Consider the following 18,694-nt stretch of genomic DNA (forward strand, 5'->3'; position numbering starts at 1 on the left):
TCCTGGACTGAAACAGCAGGGCTCTTACATTTAGTCACATATGAATATAGGGCTGATGTTTTAATTTTATTGTTGCTTAGCCATTTAGTCATGTCCGACTCTTCATGACCCCATGGACCGGAGCATGCCAGGCACTCCTGTTTTCCACTGCCTCCCGCAGTTTCGTCAAATTCATCTTGGTAGTCATCCCTTAGAGAGAGTTCAAACTCAGCTACATTAGTAAAGAAAAACATTTTAAATATGTCACAACACTGCCATCAGATGGCACTGTAGAGTTCCGTCTTTTGCCAACGTAAATACGCATTTTCCTGAAATGTTTTTTTTATGTGTCTAGATCCAGCCCTGCTGCGCTGTGTTAGAGGAGTCAGAATAGGTTGTGCATCAGTGAATCTTCTTTCTATCGATTTCAGATGGCCTCACTGTCCTTTGTGGCTTTACACCTATGCCAGTACCAGTTGAAGGCACAGAACAAGTTGAGCAATGTATGTTTTGTTGCCATTTCTAGAGTGATACATATTATTAAGCCCATGAATACACCTGGCTCACCTTACACCTTTGACTGAAGGAGGAATATAAAAGGCTCTTGATCTTCTTTCAAGAAATGCCAGTGAGTTAAGGCTGTGCTTGCTTATTTAAAAAAAGATCTGATAGCTTGTGAAGCTGTGTTGAAACATACGCAGCCAGAGCTATTTGTAATCTTGACATTTTAACTTGGAAACACCATTTCTTTTTAAGATTTTGGTGGAATGGAATTTTTAAGATTTTGGTGGAATTCAAAATATGATTGACATGTGGGTAGCTCAGTTGGTTAGAGTGTGGGGCTGACAACACCACAGCTGCAGGTTCAATTCCCCTGTGGGACTGCTGCATATTTCTGAATTACAAGGGGGTTGGACTAGATGATCCTTAGGGTGCCTTGCAACTCTATGATTCTATAATAGAAGTAATAAAGAAAGTGTGGATGCCTGGCATGGAGTTGCACCACTCCTTATTTATTTGTAACATTCTATATGAGCAGCTTGTTAGCCCCCCAAAAAGACCCCAAGCCATCTTGCATTGAAAACAACAACAACTCTTCACCCACAAGAAAAATCCCAAAAGATCTGATGTTCAGGTTTTATTTGTGCTCTATGGGTCAGAATATTAGTTTTTAACTAATCTTTGCATGTGCAGGGGTTTTCCTCCAAACCTCTGGAGAAGATTTCAGAGTGGTGCAGGGACCAGAGAAGAAGTTCTGTTTCAACCAGGCTGTTACTTGCCTGACAGTCCCAGGTGCTTCATTTTATAGTTGCCCTGTAAAAGAGGCTTTCTTGAATATGTTTGAAAATTGCATTGCTTAATCAGTCATGTGGGCTTAGTACTGTTTCAGTTCTGTTAAAAAAAGAAAAAAAGCATCCCTTTTAACCCAGAAGTATGCCATCAAGATGAGGTCTCCCTTTTTTATTTAATGAAATAGAAGCAGGCATTCAGGGCCTGGAAAAGAAAGAAGCAAAGACTGTGTGTTAAACTACAGTTACAATGGCACAACTTTTCTATTCAATGTTCTCTGTTCTGTGTGCTTTCCAAGATGATGTGTAGCTGAAAGGTGGTATTTCAGCAGGTGCAGAACTCTGACAAAGACAAAATGCTTCTGCAAAATCCCATTATGCGCACCTAGTGAAGGCAATGCTACATTTTTTAACAGAAAGCTTGTGTTTAGTAAAGGTTGGTTTAGCCTTGACCTGTAAAATACCAGAAGGGCATATCTTTTTATTACTTACATTCTCTCAATTAGACCACAGACGTACCCTTGCAAGCAAGCGTACAAGAGCCGTAGTCTGCGATCTGAAAATCTTACAGAATTAGGCCGCAGCTAACATTTACATTATGCATGGGATTCACATCCAAAACAAATCATGAAAACATTTGCTAGAGGTATTTATAGCTGTCATTTTACTAACCATCTGTGCCTTCACGGGAGTATACACATGGTTAGGAGCGAACAAAGCTCGTGATAGCAGTCGGTCTTAACTTTAAAATCACAAATGCAACTGCGGAAACACACACACATTTCATTTATCCAGACCTCAGATGTCTATATCAGAGAGTCGGTGTGGTATAGTTTATAATTCTGGATATAGACTTGAGAAACATGGGTTCAAAACTTCACAAAGGCTGCCATCATAAACACCTTTCCTGGGGATTAAGTCCCACTGAGCTCAGTGAGACTTACTTCTGAGTAAACATGTGCCAGATTGCAGTGTTAGTCATAAAACTCATCCAGTAACCTCACACCAGCCATTATCACTTGGCATAACCTAACTCACAGGGTGATGTTGTCTTATATCAAACAATTTTATCCCTAGAAAATGAGTTTGTTTTTCTAAGCTGGGTCTCCTACCAAGCCACCTGGAACAATCCGCTTTCCTGAGAACAGAAAGAGGAATTCACTTTGAAAGGTGCTTTAGATAAAACTCTCATAAATAATTTGTTCTGCTTACAGCATACATTACCTTAAGCTGAAACAGTGCATGAGTTAGCACACTAGCTTCCCTCCACCCCTTAGATACCTGAATTTACATTCTGTTTTACCTAAATAAACCTTACCAGGGACTTTCCAAATTAATATTTTATTTTGCCCTATGGTTATTCAGAGGCTCTTGTACTCACAAAAAGTCTACCGTCTAAAAAAACAATTTGGTTTTGATATAATGCAGAGGAGAGAAAACATACCTCCCTGCATAAAATAGAACAGGCATGCATAGGTCTACTTTAATTTTACTCCTGACTGTTGGAATATCCAGCAAACCTTGTTCATGTAAGGGGGGAAAGAAAGTAGTGTTTCCTTGGAATGAGGGACAGTGGAGACTGTGGTGTCTTTATGATATATGGTTTATTTACACATATATACAATCTGCAAATCAGTTTACTGATACTTTCTGATAATGTTTTGCAATTGCTGCAACCTGAGGAATGCACTCAGTTTAACACCATGTGGCTATTATAATTCTTAAGGCAGCTACTGTCACGGTCTACAGTTTTTAATCTTTTAATTATCATCCATAACCTTAGCATTTCAAAAAAGGAACATTGCTGCACCATGAGAGGGGATATCTTGATAAAGTCAGCTACTGAATCCCAGTGAGAATTGTGCTCTTTTAGACTTAAAACCAAGATACAATGTATCTTGCCCTGTATCACGTTCATCAGCGGAAAATGAGATTGAGAAACAGCACAGTTACTTTGCAGACATGGAATTACAATTCCATCTGAGTTCACTGTTCTAAGAACAGTGACGAGTTCACATCTACAGACTTCTGAGGGTCTTATCAACCCAGTTCCGATGAGGGTCTTATAAGGCCCAGTTCCGATGTAATGGGGAACAGTGGCTTTCCACTGTATTAATTAACTATGATAGGTTTTGAACTCTTGCACTCGCCTTTTCCCACTTTGCCTTCTTGCAGGTCAGAGGAAGAGCTTATAAGCTTTTGTTTCCAGTTCCCAGGTCCATTTGTACAACTAAACTCCTCCCATGGGACAGTCCCATTGCATGGACAGACTTCTTTGAATTACACCCACTGATTGCTCATTCCAGAGAAAGCTGTATCACCTCAAATATGTATCTTTAATTGGATAAATTATATCGTGTTTGCATTGATGAGTAGTCTGAGACAAAATAATTCCCTGCCACTATTCTCTAGCTATCTGGAGAGAGGGAGCAATGCTGTTAGGATCCAGTGGAGCAAACAAAGAAACAGTTTGTAGTGAGTTTAAGTTTGAAGTCAGAAGCGGAGTGAGTTGAGAATTCAGAGCTGTGATTTTTAGGTTTTTTTGTTGTTGTTTTTTGCTGTCTACTTATTTTGTACATCAAACAACCAATAAAACAATCTATGTGGTCATTTCCCCATCTCTTGGAATTAAGAACACACTGTCTTTTCAGGATTCACATTCAATGTATTGGTCATGCAGCCAATCACTGTCTCCAATCACTGTCTCCAAACATCTGTCTAGCACTTTAGGCACCACTGCTGATTCAGATGGAACAGAGAGATAGAGTTGGATATTGTCTACATACAGTACTGGTAACACTGCACTTCGAATCAGAGATAGATAGAGAATTGTAGAGCTGGAAGGGACCACAAGGGTTATCTCCTCCAACTCCTTCCAATACAGGAATCTTTCACCCAACATGGGGCACAAACCCACAGCCCTGATATTAATAGTCTCATGATGTACCAGCTGAGTTATCCTGACTGCGTCTCCTGATGACAGCTGCCAGCGACTACATGTAGACAGTAAATAGTATGAAGGACAAGATGGAACCCTCTGAGATGCCATAGGAAAGCTCCCATGTCCTTGAACAGTGCCCCTCCATAACTTCTTGCTGGAAACGGCCCTTGAGGTAGGAGCAGAACCACCCACAACCTCCAGTTCCTTGATACCAAAAGCTGCTGAGCTGAGAAGAATGAGCAGGGTCCCATGACCAGTTCTGAAGCCAAACTGAAATGGACCCAGACAATTCAGCCTCCACCAAGCATACCTGAAGCCACCTTCTTGAGTATCCTGACCCAAAAGGGGATGTTTGCCCTTTTGTTAGAGAAAAGATACAAAAGCATGCTCTGCTGGTCTCCAGTTCTGCATTAAAAATTGTTGGATATGATTCTCTTACAGCTTTTATTACATTACATATAATTTTGGCTTTAGGACATTGATATTACATCTTGTTATATATAAGCATATAATAGCAATACTATAATTATGTCACAGATGATTAGATGATTGCTTTTTGAACCTTTGCAGGATTGTAATTATGCCAATTATGCCAATGGTGGAACTATGTATTATGAGATGATAGGTTCAAAGTGTATGACTGACAGTCACCCTAATGCAGCAAGAGAAATCACAAATCTTCCCACTCAGTGAATGGTCAGCACTATCAGTACTGGCAATGGTGACCAGCTGTTGTGGAAGAGAGGGAAGCAGATGCCACGCTCTGTTCAAGTGGCTATTGGGTCTCAGGCATCTGACATGCAATCAACAATGTGACTGTTTGTGTTGATGGGTTGGGGTCATTCTCTCATCCCTTAACACTTATCATGGTCACAGCCCTACCTGACAGTCACACTTTGAAGTTTGCATAGACATCTACATGCATAAAGCAAAGTGTTTTGTTTCCATTCACATGACCCAATTACCTTTGTTTTTCAGTGTGCAGGTTCCTTGGATTAAGCCTATGTATGTTGGGTTTCATGCATACGTATCCGCTATGCATGCCAAGCCTAATGCAAGCATAGGCAAACTCGGCCCTTCAGATGTTTTAGGACTACAACTCCCATCATCCCTAGCTAACAGGACCAGTGGTCAGGGATGATGTGAATTGTAGTCCCAAAACATCTGGAGGGCCGAGTTTGCCTATGCCTGGTCTAATGCATAAGCAAGGCCGGGATGCAACTTCCCACTTCATATAGGATTTGAGATCAATGTTGACGTGTTCACAAAATATAGGTCTTTTTTTGCAATCCTTTGGGTACAAATTGTGGCCTTCCAATATTAATGCTTTAAATTCTCCTTGGGACTATACAGTTTCGGATTATGCCATTGACTAGGAAGCTTATCTTTCTCTGTTAGATACTTTACATATTATATCTTTCTTTGCATATTATATCTTTCTTTGAAATTCCATACTTTGTGATGCATTTATGAGAGATTATTGGGGACTGGAAGTATGAATGATAATATAAAAGATAGCTAAGGGCAGCAAGTGTGAAGCAGTGCACAAAAAAATAATAATCTAATTGCATGAATGTTGTACCATTGTGGTTAAAGTTGCCAGCTTTTAAGACAACATTTACTATTTAACAAGCATTTGGAATGAAGAATATCTTTGACATCTTTGACACTTGTCAAAAAGGGAGTGTCATGAATAAATACGCAAAAATAACCACAGCTTCCCAACTAGGTTGACATTTATGGTAATCGAAACAAAATAAAAAATAAAAAAATTCTTTCCAGTAGCACCTTAGAGACCAACTAGGTTTGTTATTGGCATGAGCTTTCATGTTCATGCACACTTCTTCAGATACAGCTACCTACTTGTAACTAGATTTATGGTAATGTTAACAGTCCTAAGAAGGATGTGCCCAAAATTGAAATGCAGAATAGGAGCTTTCATTATGGTCAACTATGAGGAAACCATTTTGAGCAGCCTTAGCCAACCTGGTACCCTCCAGATATTTTGGACCACAACTCCCATCAGCCTCGGCCAGTTTTGTAGTCCCATGCATCTGATGGGTACCAGGTTGGCGAAAGCTGATTTAGAACATTTTGTCCAGAAACTGCTCAAAGGGCCAACAAATTGCACATACACAGCTTCAAGTCAATCCTTATTAAGAGAAGATTGACTCCGCGGAGTGGTGTTGTACAGAGCTTGTCTTAAAAATGGTTTCTCAGCTTGCATGAACAAGTCACATTGGGTGCGTATTGAGATTTGTTTGTCGAAAGAAAGGAACACTTCCATTGCTCACACAATTAGTCACAGCACTAAGAGCAGCAGGATACTTACTTATCACCATGGCTAGAGAGCCTAGATAGCATCACATTTTTCCAGCGGTGTTAAATGAGCAAGGATACAGATTGCTTAATCAGGATGAGCAATAGGAAAGTGGATTCTTTGTCAGCAAGGGAAGCTGAGCCATGGAGACTTTGCACATCATAATAAGGGCATGTGATAATAATTCCAGTGATTTGTCCTAAATGCTCGAAATACACTATATGTGTACATGTTGCCTCAACTGGTCTTACAACAAGCTTGTGAATAACCTTCCTAAGTCCAACCAGTGATTTCATAAGCGTTGGAACTTGACCTGGGAATATCCTCCTCTTACATTAACTTGTGGATGACTGGTACACCAGCAGTGTAAAAATAAAAAATGTTTTGTTTGGGGGTAGCCAATAAATAAGCAGGGAGACAATATACAGCCTTGTCGTACTCCTTTCCCAAGTTTGAACCAATCAGTTGTTCCATATCCAGTTCTAACTGTAGCTTCTTGTCCCACATAGAGATTTCTCAGGATACAGATGAGGTGATCAGGCACTCCCATTTCTTTAAGAACTTGCCAGGGTTTGCTGTGGTCGACACAGTCAAAGGCTTTTGCATAGTCAATGAAGCCGAAGTAGATGGTTTTCAGTGATGTATGGAAGTGAGAGCTGGACCATAAAGAAGGCTGATCGCCGAAGAATTGATGCTTTTGAATTATGGTGCTGGATGAGACTCTTGAGAGTCCCATGGACTGCAAGAAGATCAAACCTATCCATTCTTAAGGAAATCAGCCCTGAATGTTCACTGGAAGGACAGGTCGTGAAGCTGAGGCTCCAGTACTTTGGCTACCTCATGAGAAGAGAAGACTCCCTGGAAAAGACCCTGATGTTGGGAAAGATTGAGGGCACAAGGAGAAGGGGACGACAGAGGACAAGATGATTGGACAGTGTTCTCGAAGCTACCAGCATGAGTTTGACCAAACTGCGGGAGGCAGTGGAAGACAGGAGTGCCTGGCGTGCTCTGGTCCATGGGGTCACAAAGAGTTGGACACGACTAAACAACTAAACAACAACAAAGTCAATAAATAATATGAAGCCACAATGTTTCCCTCAGGGCTTATGGTGGGCATTCCCACCTACCCACCCAGTATGCAGATTGCAGGGCTTGAGCCTAAGTATATTAACTCTCTCTCTCCCCCGCCCCATGTGTCATGCTCCCATTTCTGTTCAGCTCCCCTATGGCTGCTATCGTTAAAGAAAAGAACACATTTAATGCATTCACGAATTTAACATTGGGAGTGTTTTGGCCCTCGGGCTCTTATTTTCTCACTTTCTCCAGTTGTTAAATTGGATACTAACTTTTTAAAGAGATGGCTTTTCCGCAAAATTGTTTCTTACATTTAAAAATTGCAGTCTGGATATGTTCTCGTGTTGTGAGAACGGTGCAGGAACATTTGACTGACAACAGCTTGCATTTCAACACTCTTGCCGTTGCTGCCAAGGGGAAGGGCAGTAGTAGAGCATCTGCTTTGAATGCAGAAGGTCCCAGGTTCTGTACCCAGTGTCTCCAGCTAGGGCTGAGAAAAAACCCTGTCCAAAACCTTGGAGAATCTCTGCCATTCAGTGTGGAGATAATACTGAGATTGTTGGACCAGCAGTCTAACTCAGTATAAGGCTGCTTCCTTTGTTCTTAATGGAAGAGCTGTGTTCGTGTGCACATGAGACTGCATCACCGGATCAAGGTGCCAGGCCTAGGAAACTGGCTCATGGTCACTACTGCAGTTGTTAATTTATTTTTACCCAAGTTTGTGCCGTGTTCAGTTGCAGTCCAGTCCAGCGTTGGATGTTCATACAGAGAGCCTGCTAGTCACAAAGGAGAAAAATGAGGATGCATGAAGAGGAGAGTCAAAATTCTGCACTTCTAATTCCTTCGGAGACCAAAGATAGCAACCCTACTTCACCTTCAGAGGGTCTTAACTTTTGTCTCAAACAACTCATTTGGCCCATATCTTATCATATTATCTGCTGTACTTCTGGCCAAGTGGAAGACGTATCTGGATTTAGAAGTTATATAGCCATGAGCTTCAGCAGTGCAAGATATATCTCATTCTCCAGTGACCCTGAAAACAAAGAGATTTAAATGTCACTCTGATCTTCAGACTGAGATGTGGCCTGCTTCTTTCAGTGTCACTCACAAAATACACTGACATTTTAGGTTTTCTGCTATCATATTGCTCTATCACTTCCTATTAATGCAAACTTTTCTCTTTTTTTCTTTTCTTGACTTGCCGTTAAATGAGTTCATTTGTTATTTAAATCTGTGGTAGAAATTATCGGAGCCAGAGGTAGCCAGCTTTTTTGGGGCCTGTGGAGACAAACCCAAGAAGCTATCTGTTGGCTATTTCAATGAGAGAAGGGGTGGGAAAGGGTAGCCCATGGGCTCTGAAGAAGGTCTTTGTGGGAATATATGGGCCCACAGAACCTCGTCTGCAACCCCTGTGCATATACACGATGGTAGATAAATGACTGTTTGGCAACATACCTTTAAATGTAATATAATGCATGTTTTGTTTCTTCATATGTACCTCTTTTCAGTTAGTTTGTAGCAGTGCTTTTTTCGGGGGGGGGACACAGGGGTATGCATACCCCTAAAGATTTTGTGGATCTAAGTTTGGCCTCATTGAGGGGCAGTATTTCAATATGAGTAGGAAAATGAGAATAGCCCTAAACATTTTTTTGGGGGGGGGGGAGCACTGGTTTGTAGAATATTAAACTACAAGCAGCAGCAGCAACACATCTGCTCGTTGGTTGTCTCTGCATCAGTCCTATGGATTGACTTAAGCAGCAATGGCACAATCCCTCAATTCCACTATAGAATAAAAAATTTGATCCCGATCTTAGAGAGATAGAAAGACATTTATTCCAATCTTGGTAGCTTTCTTGGGTCAGGATTCTGTACAAATAGTGTGGGCTCTTAACTGCCCATTGCAAAAGGGTACCTGTCCAGTTCATATACTTAGCACAAGTATAATAAAGGGGGGAATCTGCCCTGTTACAAGGGAATGTTGCCCCTTTAAACCAGTATTAAACCACTTAGGAGTTGCTATGTCAGACCCAAAATCCACATAACACCTTTTAATTTTTATCTTGTTCTGTTCTGTTCCGTTATGTGCTGCTTTATTACCAAAGCCACTAAACTGTGAGCTGTAAGCCAGGGCTTAATGTGAAATAGCAGCATTCTGGTTTGCACTGCTCATTTGTTTCCCTTTGAGGAAATAAAACAGAGCGGTGGCTTAGTGTTACGTGTGAACCCGCACTCATTTTTTTTGTTTCTCTCCTAGCAGACCATGGACAGAAGCCAAGGTTTATTCCGGGATAACAGATTGTGGTTTCTCTGAAGGGAACAAAGCATAAGCACTTGTTCACAAGTAATGCTAAGTTAGTTCTCCTCCAACCCCCAACCCCCCGCTTGGTCTGACATGGAGAGGAGAGGGGTGGGTGCAAATCATTCATAGCAAGCCACGATATATTTTAAGCCATGGTTTACTGTTACATGTGAACTGGGCCTCAGCAGGCCATTTTATAGGATTGAATCAAATATGTATATGTTTGAAATAATAGTAGAAAAATTCAGAGTACTAAAGAACAGATAAACATATTTTTTTTTGTGACTTTTTATTGCTGGAGCATGTTTGTTCCTTGATTATGGTCAAACAAATTCATGGTATTTATCATCTTTCCTCATAGAAAAGCAATTCATAACTTTTTTAAAAAGCTGTATCGGCTTATATTTAAGTGTCTGTATGAACACATACATTTGTGTCAAGGTAAAAAGAGCAAGTAGCTGTAATGTTGGTAAAGTGTGACATTGAAATTCAGCATATTGGACTGTGATAAGAAATGTGAAACATTTCTCACAGCCTAAAGACAGAAAGTGTTGTGACTACCACCAAGTCTTAAAGGCCAAACTAGACATTACAGGGGCAGTTCCGTATGTTTACCTGTGGAACTGTTCCAGTCACGTGAAAGGTGTGATAGTTCGGTTTTTTAAGAAAAAGTCGTGTCCAGGAGAAGAGTACAGAACTATCCTTCTGCTTTAGCCCCTTTTAAAGTGTTTTAAGGCCATTTCCAGAATCTTAAAGTTCAGCTGAGGAGAAAAGCACTTGGCAGAGAAGATGTGGAGAAGAGAGCTGCAGGTGGTGGAGCCATTCTGAACTTGTCCACACAGCCCATTTTTATTTTAAAACTGAATCTCATTTTCTTTCCTATTTGTGGCTGGGTTCCATATTTAAACACATGGAACTGCTGCTATGCCGCCAAGTCACATCCACACCATATGCTTAAAGCACCCCTTTAACAGTCATGGCTACCCCACAAAGAATCCTGGGAGCTGTAGTTTGTTAAGCATGCTGAGAGAAAGGAGACCTCTTGCAAAACTACAATTCCCTGTACTCTTAGCAAATACAGTTCCCAGGATTCTTTGGGGGAAGCAATGACTGTTAAAGTGGTGTAATGATGCTTTAAATGTGTGGTGTGGACATATCCCTTGTTTGGCTGGGGAGGGGGAAGTTGTCGTTTCCTCCCCTTCCTGATTTCCTCCAACAAATGGGCCAACTATCACAGTAGTGAGTTTGACTTTTGCCGGCCATTGCAAGTAAGGATTTGGAGACTCTGTTGAAACATGGTGCCAGAGATGAGTCAGAGCAGCTGAGAATAGCTCAGCCAGCCATGGAAAGCTCAGCATCATTATAAAAGAAGTCAGAGAAAACAAATGAATGACTAAGATGAAAAGCGTTGGCAAGCAAGACATTTTGCTGCCCGAGGCAGAGTAGCAAATGGTGGCCCTTCCCTGCCCATTTTCACTCAAGGCCAACCAGATTCTTTTGGCGCCTGAAGCAGAAAATTCTACAACTGCCTCTCCTGCTTTCTGGCAAGTAAAAATGCAGTTATGATAAATAAAACCACCAGCAGTTTTCTGGCCCTTCGTGATACCAAAATCAGCAGTCTAAGGTGGTAGCCTCACTCTGCCTGATGGTTGGTCCAACCCCGACCTGGAAAGGTAAGATGATATGCAAGGGAGTTCTGTGGAACAGATAATCAAAGGGCTGCAGCCAGAATACATAGCTTGAAACAAGTGTTTGAGAAAATTAATGAAAGGGCATAAGAAGAACAAAAGGTGAGCTCTGCTGGATCCAGCATTATGTTCTCCCAATGGCCAATCAGATTTCTAGAGGAAGCTCACAAGCATGGCAGGAACACAGAATCACTCCTCCCCATTTGCTCCCCATTGTATCAGTACACAAAGGCATTCTGCATCTGATACCAGAAATAATATACAGCCATCATGGCCATTGATAACCTTACCCTCCATGAATCTGGCTAATGCCCTTTTAAAACTATTGAAGTTGGGGTAGTGGATTCCATAATTTAACTATGTACAGTGTGAGGAAGCAATTCCAAAGAACTTTGCTGACTGGTCTGAAGTTCTAGTGCTATGGGAGCTGTAGAAAAAAAATCTGCTCCTTAGTTCCCTTCTCCCCCACACCCCATGTAAACTTGCTTTCCAAATACTCCAAAGGCTAGGAGGCAGAGCATCCCCAAGCAATGAAAAAACAAAGAATGTGGGCAGAGCCCTCTGGCAAGAGCCACCTCTGCAGGTTCATCGTGGACGTCGTGTGACCATTATGTAGCAACCGTGAGTGTATGGTGAAAGTGCCACCCATGGCGCCAAAACAGTGGAGCGGGTTTGATGATGGCAATGATTTATAGCTTTGTTCCATGGGCTGCCATCATGAGTTGCTAATCCATCAGTAGCAACATTTTATGACTGGCATCGGCTCTGCATGACAAGCTGCGCCTGAGGATGATAGCTCCAGACTGTCCTCTATGTCTGCAAATTCTGGATTTCACGCTTGCAACACTGTGTACTGTACCACCACACCACATTAACCATGATGATGAGGAAAGCCTGCTTGGGCTCTCTAGTCCAGTCATTCCCATTGCATTTTTTGTTGTTGTTTTGTCTCTGAATAGCTGTACAGTAATTTGTCTTTTTTTCCTGGTTGTGAATCAGGGGACTGGGATGAGGTATAGCAGTTTTTGCCAACCTTGTGCCCTCTGATGTTTTGGGACTATGAGCCAGTAGAGCTAGCTGGCTGGAGCTTGATTGTAACATTAATCCAAAATATATACCAGGTTGGCAAAGGCTGAAGCACAGCATGAAGTTTGTTTGTTTTTATCTTGGAATCTGTCAAGCTGAATGAATGCTGCCATTACATATCAGTTGCGTCCTTAGAACTGTGCTTGAGGAGGAAGAGAACACTTAATTGTATTGTTGAAGGCAGACAGATGTCATTATGTCCAGCTAAGGTCTTTATTCTCAGTTTTTAAAAGGCACCAGGGAGTTATTTTAGAGCATACTTCCAAAAGCAGCAGAATGAACCAGTCAATAGACTTGCGCTGCTAACCTAGAAAACAGCAGGGATTGAAGTGATCTGTGTTGGGTAGGACTTAAAAATGAAGCCATATTTGATTTATTTATGCCAATGAGTCACTGAATGATTTTCTCTCTTCAGCAACTTTGAATCTCCACTGATGTATGAAGTTTCAGAGCACCAGAGCAGTGGCACAGATAGTTCAGGAAGCAGTCTTGGAAGCTCGGTCACAGCATGTAAGAAGGTAACTTGCGTTATTTTTAATCAGATTGCAATATTAAAATAAACTTTGCATTATTAAAATAAGCTCATGTTATTCTTAACCAGCAGGTTGACTGTACTGCTGAGCTGCTGTCTCAATAGTGCTTGAAGCCCAAGCTGTACGGTAAATAAAAAATATGAAATGGAAAAATCAGCATGAACATCTGGATATGGGCAAAAAAGATTGCAAGTCTTGCATTGGCTGGATATTCCAAAAATGTTTGGTGTCTTGTGTTTATGGACAGCCTGATCTTGCTGTGCTCTTTTCGCTGTAGAGACAAACCGTGGCTTGTGCCAGTGAAACTCTCAAGGACAAATGGTTCTAGGAAAGTGAACACAGATGTTCCATCACTGGAGTTTCTGTGACTGGGCATGGACAGAAAGGGTAGACTTGAGTCGAGGAGATGAGTTGCCCGCTCCATATATGTCTGGAACCTCTGAGCTGAATCATACGTATCATCAGCTTGATTGGAATGGGTCAAGCATTAAGTGTACTTACCAGTGATAATATTCACAGTCGTTAATCTTCTGTTTTCAGTTAGCTGAAGTAAATAAGATGGAAATTGATTTCCTGCAGATATCCTTCTGAGAAAAAACTTGCTAAGTGGGAAAAGCTCCAAATGTAATTAAGATTTAAGATTAAGACAGGCAATTGAGCTAATATCTCAACTTGTACTCCACATTTCGAGTTCAGAGAATAAAAGGAAAAGGAAGCAAGGCCAAATAGACACGTGGCAACTATGGGTGAGCTCTAGAGCACATAGGGAGAGATGTTGGGTTCCTTGCACCATCACTTCCCATTACATGCGAAGGAGCACGCATACCGCATATTTGCTTTATTTGAGTCAGGCAATGGATGAAGCATTTTATTAATTTTTTTTGTTTTCTTACATTTATATTTCACCTTCCTTCCATCCATCATGAAACCTAAGACAGTGTAGATGCGGTACTCAGGTAAGTCTTCAGTCCAGGCACTGACCAGACTCGGACCTTCCTAGCTTCAAGGTGGTGGTGGCTTCCTAAGCCTTCATGTCATGCCCTGGACTCATGTTGCTCACGTCCAGGTGCAACCAGACAAGATCAGTGGAGGGCAGAATCTTTCTCTCATTTGGCAGCTTCTTTTCAGACAGCTCAACTGAGAGCTATAATGGTGCCTAAGCGAATCTTCACAGTGGATTCAGGTTATGAGTCATGTCTGCAGCTAGCTTTCCATTTTTTTATAATAAAAAAAGCTTGATATTGGTCTGCACTGTTTTGTTAGCTATCTACAATTTGTCAGATACTTGAACAGGATTTCTGCTGACCCATGCACATCTCTGAGGGCTTTAGTTTCATTCTGACATTATGAGGCCCTTCTTAAGTTCTCCTGCCTGCTGAGGTGAGCTGGCTGGCTGATCGGAGAATGGCCGTGATTTCGCCCTACTTACAGAATGTGATTCCTATTTCAGTTTGTGGTGACGGATCCTTGGGCCAGTGTTAGAAGCGATGTGAAAACTTTTCTATAGGACAAGCTATAGATCTCCAAGTCCCCCATACTAGACCTTACCTGTAGATAGTTGCATTCATGCAGGTTTCCTAAATTTCAGTGCTAAAGATGTTGGCATCTTAAAGCTCTTCAATCTCGATTGAATTTTTTTTTTGAGCTTTTGAACATTTTAATGAGCTTTGAGTCTAGTGGCACTGTGGTCTAAACCACAGAGCCTAGGGCTTGCCGATCGGAAGGTCAGCAGTTCGAATCGCCGCAATAGGATGAGCTCCTGTTATTCGGTCCCAGCTCCTGCCCACCTAGCAGTTTGAAAGCATGTCAAGTGCAAGTAGATAAATAGGTACTACTCTGGAGGGAAGGTAAACAGCGTTTCCGTGCGCTGCTCTGGTTCACCAGAAGCGGCTTTCTCATGCTGGCCACATGACCTGGAAGCTGTCTGCGGACAAACGCCGGCTCCCTCGGCCTATAGAGCAAGATGAGCGCCGCAACCCCAGAGTCGTCCGCAACTGGACCTAACGGTGAGGGGTACCTTTACCTTTACCTAACATTCCAAACCCCTTCATGGATCACTGCCTTGCCGTGGCGAAGGGGCTTGAATAACTCGGAGAAGCTATGAGCTATGCCGTGCAGGGCCACCCAAGATGGACAGGTCATAGTGGAGAGTTTTGACCAAACGTGATCCACCTGGAGCAGGAACCGGCAAGCCACTCCAGTATCCCTGCCAAGAAAACTCCATGGACAAAGACAAAAGGCATATAAAAGTTATGACGCTGGAAGATGAGCCCCTCAGGTTGGAAGGCGTCCAACATGCTACTGAGGAAGAGCGGAGGACAAGTACAAGTAGATTCAGAGCTGATGAAGCAGCTGGGCCAAAGCCGAAAGGACGTTCAGTTGCGGATATGCCTGGAAGCGAAAGGAAAGTCCAATGCTGTAAAGAAAAATATTGCATAGGAACCTGGAATGTAAGAACCATGAACCTTGGTAAGTTGGATGTGGTCAAAAATGAGATGGCAAGAATAAATATTGACATCCTGGGCATCAGTGAACTAAAATGGATGGGAATGGGCGAATTCAGTTCGGATGACCATCATATCTACTACTGTGGGCAAGAATCCCGTAAAAGAAATGGAGTGGTCCTCATAGTCAACAAAAGAGTGGCAAAAGCTGTATTGGGATGCAATCTCAAAAATGATAGAATGATCTCGATACGAATCCAAGGCAGACCTTTTAACATCACAGTAATCCAAGTTTATGCACCAACTACTGGTGCTGAAGAAACTGAAATTGACCAATTCTATGAAGACTTACAAGACCTTATAGAATTGACACCAAAGAAGGATGTTCTTCTCATTATAGGGGATTGGAATGCTAAAGTAGGGAGTCAAGAGATAAAAGGAACAACTGGCAAGTTTGGCCTTGGAGTTCAAAACGAAGCAGGGCAAAGGCTAATAGAGTTCTGCCAAGAGAACAAGCTCGTTATCACAAACACTCTTTTCCAACAACACAAGAGACAACTCTACACATGGACATCACCAGATGGGCAGCATCGAAATCAGATTGATTATATTCTCTGCAGCCAAAGATGGAGAAGCTCTATACAGTCAGCAAAAACAAGACCTGGAGCGGACTGTGGCTCAGATCATCAGCTTCTTATAGCAAAATTCAAGCTTAAACTGAAGAAAGTAGGAAAAACCACTGGGCCGGTAAGATACAATCTTAAGTCAAATCCCTTATGAATACACAGTGGAAGTGAGGAACAGGTTTAAGGATTTAAATTTGGTGGACAGAGTGCCTGAAGAACTATGGATGGAGACTCGCAACATTATATAGGAGGCAGCAACAAAAACCATCCCAATGAAAAGGAAATGCAAGAAAGCAAAGTGGCTGTCCAACGAGGCCTTACAAATAGCGGAGGAGAGAAGGCAAGCAAAATGCGAGGGAGATAGTGAAAGATACAGGAAATTGAATGCAGATTTCCAAAAAATAGCAAGGAGAGACAAGAAGGCCTTCTTAAACGAGCAATGCAAAGAAATAGAGGAAAACAACAGAATGGGAAGAACCAGAGATCTGTTCAATAAAATTGGAGACATGGAAGGGACATTTCGTACAAAGATTACCATAATAAAGGACAAAAGTGGTAAGGACCTAACAGAAGCAGAAGACATCAAGAAGCGGTGGCAAGAATACACAGAGGAATTATACCAGAAAGATATGGATGGCTCGTACACCCCAGGTAGTGTGGTTGCTGACCTTGAGCCAGACATCCTGGAGAGTGAAGTCAAATGGGCCTTAGAAAGCACTGCAAATAACAAGGCCAGTGGAAGTGATGGTATTTCAGCTGAACTATTTAAAATTTTAAAAGATGATGCTGTTAAGGTGCTACACTCAATATGCCAGCAAGTTTGGAAAACTCAGCAATGGCCAGAGGATTGGAGAAGATCAGTCTACATCCCAATCCCAAAGAAGGGCAGTGCTAAAGAATGCTCCAACTACCGCACAATTGCACTCATTTCACACGCTAGCAAGGTTATGCTTAAAATTCTACAGGGAAGGCTCAAGCAGTATATGGACCGAGAACTCCCAGAAGTGCAAGCTGGATTTAGAAGAGGCAGAGGAACCAGAGACCAAATTGCAAACATGCGCTGGACTATGGAGAAAGCTAGAGAGTTCCAGAAAGACATCTACTTTTGCTTCATTGACTATGCAAAAGCCTTTGACTGTGTCGACCACAGCAAACTATGGCAAGTTCTTAAAGAAATGGGAGTGCCTGATCACCTCATCTGTCTCCTGAGAAATCTCTATGTGGGACAAGAAGCTACAGTTAGAACTGGATATGGAACAACTGATTGGTTCAAAATTGGGAAAGGAGTACGGCAAAGCTGTATATTGTCTCCCGGCTTATTTAACTTATATGCAGAATTCATCATGCGAAAGGCTGGGCTGGATGAATCCAAAGCCGGAATTAAGATTGCCGGAAGAAATATCAACAACCTCAGATATGCAGATGTCACAACCTTGATGGCAGAAAGTGAGGAGGAATTAAAGAACCTTTTAATTAGGGTGAAAGAGGTCTGAAGCTCAACATCAAAAAAACGAAGATCATGGCCACTGGGCCCATCACCTCCTGGCAAATAGAAGGGGAAGAAATGGAGGCAGTGAAAGATTTTACTTTCTTGGGCTCCATGATCACTGCAGATGGTGACAGCAGTCACGAAATTAAAAGACGCCTGCTCCTTGGGAGAAAGGCGATGGCAAACCTAGACAGCATCTTAAAAAGCAGAGACATCACCTTGCCAACAAAGGTCCGTATAGTTAAAGCCATAGTTTTCCCAGTAGTGATGTATGGAAGTGAGAGCTGGACAATAAAGAAGGCTGATCGCTGAAGAATTGATGCTTTTGAATTATGGTGCTGGAGGAGACTCTTGAGAGTCCCATGGACTGCAAGAAGATCAAACGCATCCATTCTTAAGGAAATTAGCCCTGAGTGCTCACTGGAAGGACAGATCGTGAAGCTGAGGCTCCAATACTTTGGCCACCTCATGAGAAGAAAAGACTCCCTGGAAAAGACCCTGATGTTGGGAAAGATGGAGGGCACAAGGAGAAGGGGACGACAGAGGATGAGATGGTTTGACAGTGTTCTTGAAGCTACAAACATGAGTCTGACCAAACTGCGGGAGACAGTGGAAGACAGAAGTGCCTGGCGTGCTCTGGTCCATGGGGTCACGAAGAGTCGGACACGACTAAACGACTAAACAACAACAACAACATTCCAAAGTGAGACATGGACAGCATTGCAAGGGATTGAACTAGGTGTTTTGGGATCCCTTCTGAATCTACAATACTATGATTTGATGCTCTGGGAGACGAACATTCTATCCCAACGCTGGGAGCACATACATTTCCTTATGAGGGAGATTCCCAAGCTCCTTTTCTGTATTTTACAGGCAAAGCATGGAAACAGCAAAATGTGGCCAACTTTAACCCCTATTTCAGTGTG

The 18,694-nt window shown here is 42.1% G+C and overlaps 2 protein-coding genes across 5 annotated transcripts in view; both read left to right on the plus strand.

The window, feature by feature from the left end:
• Positions 1–16,758, plus strand: part of LOC310762609 (craniofacial development protein 2-like) — a 63,790-nt gene extending 47,032 nt beyond the window's left edge. The window contains exon 2 of the mRNA XM_083613922.1: positions 15,442–16,758. Coding sequence (XP_083470048.1) covers positions 15,462–16,433 — 972 coding nt within the window. The 5' untranslated portion in view covers positions 15,442–15,461 and the 3' untranslated portion in view covers positions 16,434–16,758. The remainder of the gene's footprint in view (positions 1–15,441) is intronic.
• Positions 1–18,694, plus strand: part of SPHKAP (SPHK1 interactor, AKAP domain containing) — a 76,263-nt gene that overhangs the window by 9,648 nt on the left and 47,921 nt on the right. For all 4 annotated transcript variants that reach the window (XM_083613667.1, XM_083613668.1, XM_083613670.1 and 1 more), the window contains exon 2: positions 13,092–13,194. In XM_083613667.1, the coding sequence (XP_083469793.1) occupies positions 13,092–13,194 (103 nt within the window). The remainder of the gene's footprint in view (positions 1–13,091; positions 13,195–18,694) is intronic.

The sequence above is a fragment of the Podarcis filfolensis genome (assembly GCF_964270895.1).
Source record: "Podarcis filfolensis genome assembly, chromosome: 5".
Taxonomy (NCBI): domain Eukaryota; kingdom Metazoa; phylum Chordata; class Lepidosauria; order Squamata; family Lacertidae; genus Podarcis; species Podarcis filfolensis.